Source organism: Gavialis gangeticus, unplaced genomic scaffold (assembly GCF_001723915.1).
Source record: "Gavialis gangeticus isolate Ggan-Ray unplaced genomic scaffold, GavGan_comp1, whole genome shotgun sequence".
Lineage (NCBI taxonomy): Eukaryota > Metazoa > Chordata > Crocodylia > Gavialidae > Gavialis > Gavialis gangeticus.
In genome coordinates, this window is record NW_017729031.1 from 107218123 (window position 1) to 107233303 (window position 15181).

Sequence of the window (15181 nt, forward strand, 5' to 3'; positions counted from 1 at the left end):
CAGGTGAGTTGAGAATTATGCAGATGGAGTAGAGGCCTGCATTGAGACCAGAGAGAACAAAATTGCTTTCATCAAGTTCTGATGAATTTGGGAGGGTAGGATTCAGAAGAGATGGGAGACTAAACTGGTGTTAGAAGAGAGGAGCTAGAGCAGGGGTGCGGAAAAAGCATCCCACCAGACCATTCTATCCGCCCTGCGGGGCCCCTAAAAAAAACTAGGAAATTAATATTTATCTGCCCCCAGCTGCCTGTCATGCAGCCCTTGATGGCTTGCCAGAACTCAGTAAGCGTCCCTCCATCCAAAATAATTTACCACTAGTTCAGGGGCAGGCAGTGTTGCAAATTACGCTTCTGTGAGTTTTAGAAGTGAAGCAAAATAAGGTCATTGGAAGGGCTGTGCAGTTGATGTCAAAAGTGGAGTGGAATAAACTTAACCATCTCAAAGAGAGCTCCATTCTGCTTCCCTTCAGGTATCTTTTTAGACATATTTACACCAAGCTATATTTTGCAAGTGCTGTAGCACCTAACTTCTTGATACCCAGGTGCCAAGAAGTCAGAACCCCCAAGCAAGATACTTAGGCTTCTGTAAACAATCCATGCTGTTAGGCACCTAAGGATGGGAGTCTAAGAAACCACCATAGGGAGAGGGGGAGGGGAGGAGAGGAGCCATTTAGCATTTCTTCCTGGATAATTAAAGGGAAAATGGTGCTAAATTCTGTTTAACAGATGGATGTCTCTCCACTTTATTTCACAACTACAAACTCTCTCCCACATCTAAGCCAGGGGTGGGCAAAATGCAGCCTGGGGGCCGGGTGTGGTCTGCCAGGCCATTCTATCTGGCCAGCGGGGCCCTTAAAAAATTTAGAAAATTAAAATTCATCTGCCCTGGGCTGCCTGTCATGTGGCCCATGATGGCTTGCCAAAACTCAGTAAGTGGCCCTCTACCCAAAATAATTGCCCGTCCCTGATCTAAGCCAAGTCACTTTCTCCCTACGAACAAATGAGTAAACAGTTCTAGTCGCCATCTACCTAAAATCCCATTGATTACAGTGCTTGCTTTAGATGTGGGAGGTGTTCATTTACATTTCTCTTCTACTTGTTTTAAAGAAGGGTATGGAACTAATGTCTCCAACCACCCCAAAGTAGCCCATTCATTGAGCTGTAAAGTATTCTGGCAGGGACTTTAGTCTCTTCCCTCTCCCTTTCAAGGTGTTCAATTTTGTTAAAACAGTTGTTTATCTAGAGGAAAGAAAATGATTTTTGTCCAGTAGATGCAGCATTCTCATGGGAGTTTGGAGACATGGGTTCAGTCCCTGCTCAGTTCAGGCTGAGGAGTTTTCATTTCTGAACTGGTTATTTCTGTATCTCAAGTTAGATCTTTAACTGCTGAGCTATTGGGTTTAAACAGTGGTGTAGATATCACCTTACTATGTTTCATTTGTGGCCTGATTTTTTTTTGTAGACCTCAAAAGAGGTGAGGCCCAGATCCTCAGAAGTTCTTAGGTGCCAAATTCCTCTTAAATTCAGTGTGAGCTAGGATTAGATCCTCAGTAGCATTCGGCTGTTAAGCATTCTTGTTTTACAGTAAACAAACTGAGGCAGGAGGCTGTTATAAAAAAGATTTGCCCAGGATGTGTCTCAGCAAACCAGTAGCAGAGGTAAGAATAAAGCCCATGCTCTGAGTCTGTCCTTTGGTGTAGCCACTAAGTTGTACTGTTTTGTAAGTTTATATGTGAAAAGATTCTGTGGTATTTTAAGCTCCAAACTTGCCCCGTCTCCAAAAATAGTGCAAGAGTGATGCAGCCTTGATGGTCCTGAAATACTGTGAGAGGCAACAGGGATTTTTTATGATGATGATATCTTTTATTGAACTACCTGTGTAGGAGAGTTAGACAGGCTTTCAGATAAAGACATTCTTCATAAGGCTCTTCTGCCTGGCTCTTCTGGTCAGACGTGATGAAAAATGTCATGCATTTGAAAGCTTGTCTAACTCTTATGCAGTTGGTGCAATAAAATATATTTACTGAAAGAAACTCAGTAAAAGATATTTATTGAAAGAAATTCTTGCCTCTTTTTAAAAAATATTTTACAAAACTTGTTCATATTTTCATGTATTAAAATTTTGGGGAACATCAATTTGTTTCTTTGGAAGACTTGTCTCCTGTAACATCTGGAATATTGAAGCATCCTTCTATCATAGGAGAAATGAAAACTGAAACTGTCTAAACAATAGCAACTGGGTTTTTGGTTTTAGCTGTATCAGTCTAAGGACATAGGCAGACAAAGTTCTTTGAGTAGACGTGATATCTTTTATTAGACCAACTGAGAAGTTTGAAAAAAGTTCTTGTCAAGCTTTCGGGCACAGTCACCCTTCTTCCGGCATAGGGAGTCTCTGCTGTTCTGAGCCTTCAAGGAGTGAAGGGTGTTTGTGCCCAAAAGCTTGCTAAGAACTTTTTTCCAGCTACTCAGTTGGTCTAATAAAAGAGATCACAACTGCTCAAAAAACCTTGCCTAAACAATAGCAAGGCTTCCATTTCCTGTAATTCATAGAAATTAACCTTGTTTGTAAAATTCTCAGTTTTAATCATGTAAGTCGTAGTGGTGCCTAGATTCTGGGTAACAAAGAGTTAATTTTATACTCCTGTGCACTGGTGGGCCAGACAGTGGCCAATAGGAACACTTAATATCTTAATTCTATAGGAAAATGTCCTGTTGTTGTTTTCGGTATCAGTAAACTGTGCTTGCTACTTGCACTGGCCAACAGGCAGCTTAGACATGGCAATTTGATGTCTTTTTTTTTTTTTTTTTTTTGGCACTGACAAATTGTTTTTATTGTATTGAAAATGCAGAATGAAGACAGTGTAGATCTGCCTCCAGCTTACAGTTCTTCACTTTCTACAGCATCAGAATATCCAGCTTCTGTGGATCCTTCTCTCTTATATGCACCATGGTCTACATATGGAGATGATAAACAACCTTCTGTTTCTCAGATTAGTGTAAAGAACAGGTACACTAAATAGGTTACTTTGACAGAATGAGATATCACATGTTAAAAGGAATATTTTCTCATTTGAACTTGAGACAAAGTTTCCAAAAGCACCTAAATAGCAAAAAGCCAAATTTGAAAAAGTATTTAGGCACATAAAGATGAAAATGGGCACTTTTGAAAATCCTATTAGCTGCATATTTAGGGGTGGAAATGTCTTTGAAGACAATCTTAGTTTTGAGGAAAATAGTGTGTCTCCTTGCTGTTTTGGGGGTGCACTTTTTAAATTCTTTAGAAATTATTAATTTGTACACTTTTGAAGAATGTAATTATATTTTTTCCTATTCCAAAATATATAGTTGCTTCCTCTGATTAGACTGCTTTAAATTTTGCTTATGGCTTCCCTACAGTTGTTTAGAAAATTGATTATTTTACTAGCTCTGTAGGTAATTTTTTTCATTGTTGACTACATTTTCTTAATAGAATATACATATTACAAGAAGCTTTTTTTTTTTTTAAATCCAGCATTGTGCCACTGAAATGCTAAAAGAAATCAAGCTCAAGCTGTAGCTGCATAGTTACCAACTGAAGGATACATATTGTGTCATCTATAGGATTTTATGCATATCCATTTATACCTGATATTTAATAAATTAGCCAAATACATTGTATAGTTGGAACATTTAAGGCTTGTGAGGGAGAAACTGGGAAAATACTTTTACAAGTGCAAGGCAAGATAGGTGTTGAGAGGATCAGTTATTTTCCTTTTAAATGTAAAGATGCTTGACAAGTTCTGGATAACTTCAAACAAGAAGTCAGCATGAATTTGAAGGAGCTCAACAAATTGCAGTAGAGCAGGTACTATGCTGTCAGACTCTGGTGTGCATAGCAAAAATAAGGGTTCGATTGATTTAAAACCAACTTCAGAATAAATTATAAAGACTAGAAAGTGAGGAGTACTGTTTGAGTTATACTTAAGATTTTACCCTGGCTTTTTAAAATAAATTATATATTGATTAGATTTTCTTTTTTTATTTCAGGATTCAGACTGAAAGAAATGAATATGGTAGTGAAACAGATTTATATGGACTTGTATCTAACATCTTGGAAGAACAAGATAAATCACAGCCATATTTTGCTGAGGGGTTAGTATACTGTGTATTTGTTCCTGCAGAAGCATTTATTTTCCTTCTAAGTTTCTTTGTTTATTTAACCATTTCAGCATTTACTGATGGCAAAAGTCTTTAGCTCTTAAACCCATTTCCAGTTTTACTAAGCAGAAGGTGATGTGAAAACTTCTGACTAGACCAGTGGTACTCAACCTTTGTCCTTGTGGGCCAGATGATTGGCATAGGGCTGGTGTGCAGGCCAGATCAGACCCTGCCCCCCCAGAATCAGGCCAGCATGCCTGGATCCAGATCACGCTGCCTCTGCCTGGTCCTATATATAAGGATCAAGACCCTGTGCCACCTCCACCTGGACCCATATGCAGGGATTGGGGCCCACACTACCCTGTGCAGCAGATCTAGCATGCAGGGCCATAGCCTGTGGGGCTTCTCACAGACTGTGGGGAGCCCTGTGGGCTGGATGACAAGACACCGTGGGCTGGATCTGGCCTGCGTTATTGACCAGTGGTTCTCAACATCGGACTTGAGGTAACCCTTGGAAGAAGCCAGCTCTTTGTTTTCGCTTGTTTCTTGACTACAGAAAAGTAATACAGCAGTTCTGTTTCAGATGATTTGGAAAGACCACAACAGATCAGAATGTTTTTGACATTATATGGATTCCTGTTTGAAATCTCTGGCTTTATCTTGCAAATCACGTATAGATGTTTCCACACTTAATAGTGCTCATATTTTATGGCACCTGTGTAAAAATTAAAAAAACAATCATGGGAGCTCAAGGTGCTGCAAGACTCTGGTTGAGAATCATTGCACTGGATTTTAACTTGTATTCTGACAAGTACTGTAAATAGTACTGTATTAGCTAGTACTCTGGAAATGAGTAAACATATTATAGCCACATTCTCTGGTTAATTTTCTGCAGCAGGATTGATTTAGATCAACGGTGTTAAGCATAGAGTCCACAAGCTGTAGCTGGCTTGCAGAACTGCGGCATCTGGTCTGGTCAGCTACTGGAAGTTGGGGGCATGGCCAGTAAGGGGTGGGACCACCCACAGAATTTGAGGCCCTTAGAGGCAGATGGGTGAACGAGGGTTCAGCTGATACGGTCCTGCTTATCTTACTGCTGCTGCCACAACCAGTCCCTCGGTTCCCACTGCCAGCCCATCTAGCCATGCTGCAGTTGCCTTTGCCCTAGGCCAGATCCAATCCATGAGAAGCCACACGATCTGGATCCCAGCACAAACTGGGTTTGACGCCCTGATTTAAATAGTAGGTTTGATTTGTTTTGTTCTGTTTTTTGTTTACTTGTTTGTTTTTGTTTTTCCCCTCACCCCATGCCTTCCCCCAGTTAATTGAAACCCATAAACAAACAACAGGGTTTTTTTTAATTTTGCTTTTCTTTCAGTAGTTCATTTAATATTTTGTGATGCATCTGTCATTTTTTCCATTCCTTAAAACAAATACTTTGGGCTACACGCACAAAATTTTTGTACTCTTTCTAAAATTAGAAGAGGTTTTTATGACTATTATATGGTCCTCATTACCGTGGTCTCTGCGTACTGCATAATCTTTAGCTATTTTATTCTAACATTCTACAACATAGGTATTATGCCTGCTTCACAGAGAGGAAACTGGTATAGGAGGATTAGGTCTAGAAAAGTATTTGGGTATCTAGTGCTGGTTGATTTCCATGGAAGTTAATCACGAATAAACTTCTGCTGATCTGGGCCTAAGTGACTTGCCTTAAGTTACATAGGACTTCTGTGATGGAGCACAAGATTGAACCCAATGGTGTTTTTCCAAATTAAGAGAAATACAATGGTCATGGAAATCATAGCCTGTTGAAAATATTTCTCTTCTGAGCAGTTCAGGTAGCACTGCTATCTGGAAATGTTGCAGTAGAACCCTGATGCTTTGCAGAGGGAGATTCCTAAGCCCCCTGCAGAGATGAGATTTTGTGAGTTATCTAGGGATATACAAAGCCAAAGCAAATAGGTGTGCAGGACCACTGGATGTTCCAACTATTTTAAGTGGCTTTTATTTTAAGTAGCATTGCTTCTGCAGTTAGATATGTGGCTCAGTTGATGAAGTTCATCTGATCTAAGAGGTGGTGCCCTTTGAAGTGAAAGTTGAAGCAAGTGGCTGAGTGACTTACGTTTCATTTGGCAACTCATTGTGAATTAAGCAGGTTGTGAACCAGTGAGAGAGAAAATCTAGATAATTTATATATATAAATTGCTGCATGAGTAGGAGACAATACTTTAAAGACATTGTGGTCTGTGGAAGGGATATGGAGGGTTTTTTTGCAAGTCAAAAGTCAATGAAAACTAATTAAAGGGAATCACAAACAAAAGTAGAAAGGAGGATGGTGGAAATGATAGTATATTGGGATGTGGGATGTCTATCATGTAAGGAAACTGGTGGGTTAAAGGGAAGAAGAGTGATCATCCAAGTTCTTTTTCTGCTTCCTGTGAGAGGAAAACCAAAGACAGTTTTGTAAATATATGCATGTTTCCTTTTTCTAGGACCTGCACCTCCAGTTTAAAATCAGTATGGCCTGTGAACACCACAAGACTTGCAGACCACCATGATTTGTTGTCAGAAAGTAAAAGGCCTGTAGTTGCAGCCATGTCTCAACATGTTTTTTATAGTGGTGAATCCACGTCCGCTGCTGAGAAACAATACTTGCATGGTAGTAATCTTGCATCACAACAGAAAGCAGATGAACTTTATCATGGATTTCCTAGCCTAGACCTGGAAGAGCAGTGGTTGTACCCTTCTAGGAATGATCGTGTCAGCTGTTACAACATGCAGACTAATGAGAATGCTAAGACACCACTATTCCAAAACTATCCATATAACAAAAATTCTTATACACTACAAACTGGATTTTCAGAAGCAATAAAAGAATCAGGAGCAGATCCATATTCTTATGGAAGAGAGAAGGTATGTTCCAAAGGACCTGATGCACAGTTGCAACAGAAGCGGGCAGAAATGTTTCTTTCACAATTTAACAGATACAGTGAAAACACAGACTACTGTAGGTACCCCGAATATTCTAATCCTAAAGCAAAACATAATAAGAATACAAACTTTAATGTCCAAGATGGTAAGAAATTAGCCAATGGAATATCTGAACCACCAGGTATGGACACCGATACCTACACTAAGCTATTTCAAGTGAAGCCAGCAATTCAGAAGAAAATGGAAGATACTATTCCAGATCAGCAGAACTTCACATTTTCAAAGACTGCGGGGCTCTTGTCAGAACAGCAATTTGGAAATGAGCCTACGTTTACTACCGATTTTGGGTTAAAATCAGAGTATGGTTTAAAATCGCATATAGCTTGTCCAGGAAGTAGTGAGTTTGCAAACACCACAGAAAAGCAACAGTTTTCCAAATCTGATCCTCAAAGTTCTGAATATTTTAAAACGCTTAGCTTATTATCACACTCGGCAACTACATCAGTAGGCACCAATGTAAGGCCAGCTTGGATGAGTATTCAGACTAAACCCAATACTTCTGTATCGTACCAGAATACAGGTCCTTTGAAGTTGAATCATTTACCTGCTGCTGCAAAAGGTTTCAGTCATTCTAATGATTTTCCTCAATTATCATCTTTAAATTTAAATAATAATTTGTTTCAGAAATACTGCCAGGATAATTCATCAGTGTTTTCTAGTTTTGATTTTGGTTACAATGCTGCAGAACGAATTCAGTCTGCTAATTATATGGAAGGACTAACTAAGGTTGGAGAAGAGAGTCTCTTTGAATCAGTTACTGACAAGAAAATAAAGCAGTCAAATGGATTTTGTGAGAACTACTCACCTCAACAGTATGGGATCATTGAAAATGTGAACAAACACAATTTCCAAACTAAGTTGCAGGTTGGACATTATGATTCCGAGGAAGGACAGAAACACTTGGATGGATTGTCACAGAACACCTACCAAGATCTGTTGGAATCCCAGGGTCACTTTAATAGTCATAGACAAGGAAGTGGAGATAGTAATGCTGTCAGTAACCGTTTGAATCGTGCACCAGCTTCATGCTTTTCAAACAATTTTATGATGGGTGATTTAAGACAGAATTCTAACTTTCAACAGCTTGGTTCGAATGGGTTTCCCTTGAGATCCACTCATCCATTTAGTCATTCTGTTGTTCCTCTGATAAATTCCTATGATTTATTTTCTTATGATGATTTAAGTCATTTATATCCTTATTTTAATGACATGATGTATGGTGATGGTTCTTTCTCTGGTTTTGTACCAACATTTGGATTTCAAAGGCCAGTTAAAACTCGTAGTGGACCTGCCAGTGAACTTCATATTAGGTTGGAAGAATGTTATGAACAATGGAGAGCTTTGGAAAAAGAAAGAAAAAAGGTAATAAATATTTATGCAAAATCTCCAGTATACTTTGTCATGAGTCTAGTTTAGAAATGACAGTTTATTCCGCTAAGGCAGCAAGTCTAAATCTTGACAGGTTTTTGGGGTTTTTTTGGTTGTTTTAATTTTTATTTTTTTTAAGGTTTGAGAGTAAAGTACTTTATGGGGATTTAGGGAAAAGAATAGTGTCATGATATAGAATGAGAATGGGAGGTGAAAGGATAACTTTTGATTCCAGAGATATGCACTGGTTCTGGCTGCAGCTTAGGCTGCATTTGCAACAGAGTTCAACTCACCAAAATTGTAGCTTATTCTGTGAGTATAAAATGAATTTCTGGAGAAATTGCAAGTAAATCTATTATCTAATTTAGGAATTAGAATAAGTTTTAAAATGATCCTTTAATGCATAGGTATAGTCCTTTTTAAATTTAATAATGACCCTAGTAGTAGATTCTTCAAACTTCCCTTGTAATTAAAATTCAGTGGAATCATATGCTATATATCTGATATTTGAAGAACTTTTTAGGATCAATAATATATCCATTATTTTTCATAAACTTACTTGCCTATTAATAAAAAGTTTGTTCTTTAGCCTCTTCTACAGAAAACTGAAGAACTACTTTATTCAAAATGGCTGCCATTTCTAGTACTTCTCAATGGGACTGTGGCCTGGCCACTGACTATCCCCCACCAAATACGACAGCTTTCGGCTCCTGACAACATAGTTGGCTATACCCTATTTGGGAACAATGAGACTGGCCATTCTGAAAGTGCAGTTCTCAAGATTATCTGAAGAAGAATTTGCCCTTCTCTGTTTAAAAAACTATGGGTATGAAATATACTGGCAAAAGTTATAATGAATTACTTTTGCAACAGATGTGCTGAACAAGGAGGATGGTAGAAAAAGGGATATTTATATCTGTATACCTTTAGAAAATTCAGAAGGAGAGAAATGAGTGTATGTGCATAGAAAATTAAAGGGAATTTAAAGATCATGAAGGAAGGGAATGGTAAGGTTTGTGCTTAAGGTGCTTTTGTGGTATTCCAGTTAAACAAAGCAGCTGTAATCTCATTTTACATGGCCAGTGTACCGTGGTTATTTTAGGATACTCCAGATAGGTAGAAAAAAGTCCCTGTATGCTGTGAATTTGATGAAGAAAGATCATATTCCATATTTTCAAATATTCTTTTAACAGTTTAAAAAATAATTAAATTATCATTTGATAGTATTCTCAATTTTTATCATTATTATTCATGTGCAAAATAACTTTAGACAAATACTGTATTAAAATTGAATTAAGGTTGAGGTGCATATAATTCATTATAAGGTAAAATACAATGCCAGGATAATTTTACTCAGGAAATTAAAGAGGTAAATTTTAAACTGAAGTCATGATCATGTTAAGGTGTGAATCATGTACACAGATGGTTTCAACTGCTAAGTATTTAACATTAAGAGAATGAAAATAATCAAAACCTAATTCTGAACATAAAATGCTATATTCATAATTTAGTGGTCGTTTTGTGGTGTGCCTACAAGGAAAAAACTTAATGTTTTAACTCTGCATGTTCAGTTCTTAACAGATTTCTTTTGACTTAAGTTTTCTGGTGTTACAATACTTGATTTGGCATTAAAGACAACTTACATGTAATATATTTTGATCTTGACTTTTCAGTATTTAATCTGTTCTGTCTTAGTTTTTGGCTGCAAATTAATGACCATTAAAACATACATGAATTAGCCTTATTCAAGAAATCAGAAAGTGTAATTATTAAAAGTGGTTGCTTAATACTGTGGTGCATGGTGTTGTGGCATCATTAGTGCTCAGTGTTCATGTTTCAGGATAAAAGCTTTAGCGTAAGTCCTTATTTTAAATAACAGTTACTTTGAGTGAACAGTCATTTCAGTTTAAGAATGCAGAGGATTATCATATAAGGGGGTAAATTGGTATTTGACTCCCCCTACTGAAATCTGTGAGGAATGACACATGAGGCTTAACTTGCTTGAACACGCCATTTGTGTGAACAAAAATGCACTGCACCAAAAAAAAGCTGTCCATGATAAACTTTTCAGGCTCTCTACATTAATGCCCATGTTGTCTCTGCAGCCCCTTAGAGAGCTAGTGATCTGGTAGTAACTTTTTTTGAAACTGGTAGACTGAATACTATCCAGACTAACATTTTGCTACCCAAATGATTTCTATAACTTCTAATTGTTTTAGCATGTACACATTCAGAATTATTAGGAAGAGTGGCTTCTTGGAGTTTGTTTGTTTGTTTGTTTGTTTTAATGTGTTTATAATCTGATTTGTTCTTGCTTCTTGCAGGAAAAATTAGAAAATGCACTTCGTTAACTTGACCAAAAAAAATGGTCATTCTGTTTTTGCATTTCTTTGTCAGACTGAATCTGCTCTTGCCAAGAACTACCCAGGAAAAAAGGTTTCTAGTACTAACAACACACCAATTCCAAGGCTTACATCAAACCCTTCAAGAGTTGATCGCTTAATTGTGGATCAGCTACGTGAACAAGCCAGAGTGAGTTTTAAAATCACTAAAAAAAAGTACATTCATAGAACTTTGTTATTAATGGAAGAAATGTATACTGTATACAATTAAGTAAAGTTAGAAAGGATAGTCTAAAGCAGAGGTGGCTACCTGCAGTACGTGTGCCACAAATGGCAACAGACAGTCTGTGTGGCACATGGCAGATTGGGGAGGGGGACAGGCAGCACAGCAGTGGATAGAGTGGGGAGTGCAGGGCAGAAAGAGCGGCAGAGCAGACAAGGGAAAGAGACTGTAGTGGCACTTGGGGAGGGTGCGCAGCTAATTTGTTGCAAACCTGCCAAAAAGTTGGCCCCTGCTGTTCTTTTCTAAAACAAACACAAGCTATAACATTTACAGAAAATATGATCTTTAAGAATCTGCTATACTTGTATTTTCCAGTTCTTTAGAACTATTTTGGCTGGCCTGTGGAACAGACACTTTATATCAAAGCCATTAGGCTTCACTCAAGTTCTTTACAATTAATTTAAACTTTTTAAGCTACTTAATTAAGTTGTTCAGATGTCCTTTAGTGCTTTAAGGCTAGATCAACAAAAGGACCTAAGCATTTAATTGCCACTTAGGCACCTAATTCCAAAATTTAGATACAACTTCCACCTGGCTGCCACCTAACTTTTGAGGCTTTTACATTTCCTAAGCACTTAATTTTTCATCAGCAGAGTTCTTAGGAACCTAAATGGCAGTTATGGGTAATATAAGATGCATACTAGTCCTTGAAAGTTCTGAGCAGCTGAACAGCTAATTTGCACCCACATCCCATCAGGATCTGTAAATTGGGTACTCTTTTACCTAGGTGCCTTATTCAGAACTTTGAATGCCATTAGGAGGCAGGGTGCTTAAAACTTATGCATTGTGGCACTTAAAACTTACGTATTGCAGATCTGGCCTTATTGTAAAAAGTTATGAATGGGAAAAGACCTGTAAATAGGTTTAGGTGCCCAGGTGTGATTGTGTTCCATCCTGTTCAAGTCCCTGAAAAAAATGTTAATACACCTATGTTTGGAATATGCTATTAAGTCACAAAAGCAGCAATGAGGAGGAAGACTGATCCACCTCTTGCAGTTAACTGTTTCTCTGAAATTTGAGCAGCATGGAATAGAATCGTGCCTGGGCATCTGATAGATAGAATAGGATGGGGCCTTTGTTTTTGACTCCCTTCCCATCCTTACCAGAGTAATGCTTTGTCACCTCCATGAATCCCTTCAATTCAGGTCACTTTTGATTCATCATCTTCAGTTATAGAAAAGCCCAAGTACTTCAATATTGAAGTATTTAACTTTGATAATAAAACTGAAATTCTTTGTCCTGTACTGATCTTGTCCCCATGGTAGCCAGTATCACACAGAATATTTTACGTTAAGTCTTAAGTATCTTATTACAAGAATGATAAAACCTTCTTGTGAATGTTTTTCTTCTATATGGTACCTGCTGTTCTGCCTATCCATCAAGGAGGGGCTATGAGGGAGAATGGTTTGGGACCCCTGCAAAGGAATTAGGTGCATCCATTTCCACCATTATTAGTGGAAAAAGTAGAGCTGTTCAAGGGAATAGTTCTAAAAATCTAAATGTATAGCAAAGCATTTCAGTTATGGTGTGTGCACATGTGTATGTTTAAGTCTACTCTTGTAACATGGTTCTTAGAGCCTAGGGTTACAAGTTTGCTGGAAGGAGATGCTGGCATTTACTTTACGGCAGGGTCAGCAGCCTTTGGGCCACATCCTGCCTGGGAGGTGCTTGGATCTGGCTTGTGTAGCTTAGGGAATCAGCGGCATGCAGCTTGGCCTTGTGTCCTCCTTTCTGCCCCACACCATGCCACTGATCCCTGCCTGCATGATTCCTGCCAGCCTCTTTGCCTCCTGTGGCATGTGCTGCCCACTACCTCCATCAGATTTGGCCCTCCCCACTACCATTGGGAATAGGTATCAAGTGGCACGTGGTAGAAGTGGCAGAAGGCAGCTTGGGTGCTGTGGGGAGGGGACTGCACCAGTGGCTAGGGTACAAGTGGAAGCCTGCTGTTCTAAAAGGTTGCCAACCTGTGGCTTGGGGATATCATAATACTGTGTCTGCTAAAAATCTGAAAGGAAGGCAAAGATCCAAATGTTCAAAGGTGACTGGTGATTTCAGATTCTTGACTTGCTACCTTTTTTCTTTCCAAAGGTGCCTGACTTTTTATAGAGCAGATGATCAGCATTTTCTGAATTCAGTTAGTTTTTAGAAAAGCTTCAAGTTATATACTCAAACACTGACGCACCCATAATCACTAGATTAATTTTGTGAATCTTAGACTAATCACTTAGATACTGGGGTGTTGTAATGATCACAGAACTAAGCATTGTTTATCTTTGCCAAATGAGAAACCAACATTACTGGCAAGGATTTTGCCTGTTTCCAAAGCTTAACTTTTTTGGAGGATATTTTATAGCAAGGTGTTGCTTGTCTAGTACTAATCTGGTCAGTTCAATTTTCACTTACATTTTAGATAAGTAAAATATATGAGCTATTGTAACAGATATAAAATGTTCATTAGGTTGTGACTTTACTGGGAAAAATGGAACGTCTTCGCAGTTCTCCCCTTCATGCTAACATTTCTACTGCTCTTGATAAACATCTGGAGATAATTCATATAGTGCAGTCACGTAGAAAGGATGAAATTGTAAATGCTTCAAATCGGCAAAGGCAAGGAGCTCCCAAATGCCAAGATGACAGAGGTATACATATACTTTTCCATGGTAGAATAATTCTTAACATTATTTTTGTCTGATTTGTTTTTTTCATGAGTAGACTTTGATTTGAGTTTCTAGCTTTGGGCTTAGCCTGGGGAAGGGCAAAAAAGTGGTTGAATATTTCCATGGTTTAAGTTGATATCTTTTTGGTTGGGAATATACAGTAAGCCTTTTGAATATTAGGCAAACGGGTTTAATCTGTTCAACTGTTCACTTCATCAGTAAACTAGAGAAAATGAGTTATTACTAGTGTAGTTGAGGAATAAAGAAGTAATTATTTCTTTTCACTCTGTGCCTCTGTCTCCTTATTCCCTTTCTTTTCCTGAATAACTATGATTTAAGAACTACTGCCATGTTCACTGGCCGTTAAATCAAGAGAGTGGGAAATACCAAACCAGGTCAGGCGGACATAGCCATAATCAATACGTTCTATATCTTAGGCCCAAATCCACAAAAAGGAACTAGGGCACGTTGCTGTGTGGTGTAATGGTCCTCAGCCTTTTTCAACTCAAGGCACCCTCTCAAACTTATAGGCTGTACAGGAGGGACAGGACAGGGAGGAAAGGCGGGGGTGTGTGGCGCTCTACATTAAGGAGGAATACACATCCTCACCAGGTAGCACAGAGTCAGGGGACGGGCACACGGAAGTGCTCTGGGTTAGAATACAAGGCAGTCAAGGGGAAAGAGACTTAACGGTAGGGGTCTACTACAGACCACCCAACCAAGGGGAAGAGCTAGACCAGGAATTCTTAAGTCAGCTCATGCAGTAGTTAGGTCAGAGGACGTGGTCATCATGGGGGACCTGAACTTTCCAGACATCTGCTGGGAAGAGGAGTCAGCCAGGTCTGACCGCTCACATAGGTTCCTAGCTCAACCCCACCAGGGGAGACGCCTTGTTGGACCTGGTGCTGCCCATGGGTGACGACCTGGTGAGGGGCCTGAGGGTGCTTGACCACCTGGGCGACAGTGATCATCGCCTGCTGGAATTCACCATCCAGCACAAGGTGGGAAAGGCCTGCAGCAAGGCAGCAACCCTAGATTTCAGGAGGGTGGACTTCAATAAGCTAAGGAGAATAGTCGGGGAAGCACTGAGGTCCCGGAGGGAAGTGTGGCAGAAAGCCACCTTGGTTTCTCCCCAAAATCTCTGCCCGGCAACTAGTGATGTATTTCAAATTGGTTGGCCGACAGCCAACCGGAGCTGGCCTCCACTGGACCAGGTGAATGAGGTCACAGGGGCTATATAAGTTAGGACTGCCCAGGAGGAGGGGGCAGCAGCCATGCAGGGGACTCAGAGGAGCTTTACCATCTGAAACTGGCTCTCTCCCCCAAAACTCACGAGCTAGAAACAGCCTGCCTCCAGAGGGGATCTTCACCACCTTTTGGGAGATGCTTGTGAGT

At 39.3% G+C, this 15181-nt stretch overlaps 1 protein-coding gene across 2 annotated transcripts in view; it reads left to right on the top strand.

The window, feature by feature from the left end:
- MEIOC (meiosis specific with coiled-coil domain) overlaps nt 1-15181 on the top strand; it is a 36135-nt gene that overhangs the window by 7893 nt on the left and 13061 nt on the right. Inside the window, exons 3-7 of one of the 2 annotated variants that reach the window (XM_019523520.1) lie at nt 2849-3006; nt 4026-4130; nt 6635-8495; nt 10899-11033; nt 13588-13768. In XM_019523520.1, the coding sequence (XP_019379065.1) occupies nt 2849-3006; nt 4026-4130; nt 6635-8495; nt 10899-11033; nt 13588-13768 (2440 nt within the window). The remainder of the gene's footprint in view (nt 1-2848; nt 3007-4025; nt 4131-6634; nt 8496-10898; nt 11034-13587; nt 13769-15181) is intronic. The other variant, XM_019523522.1, reaches the window with a different exon arrangement.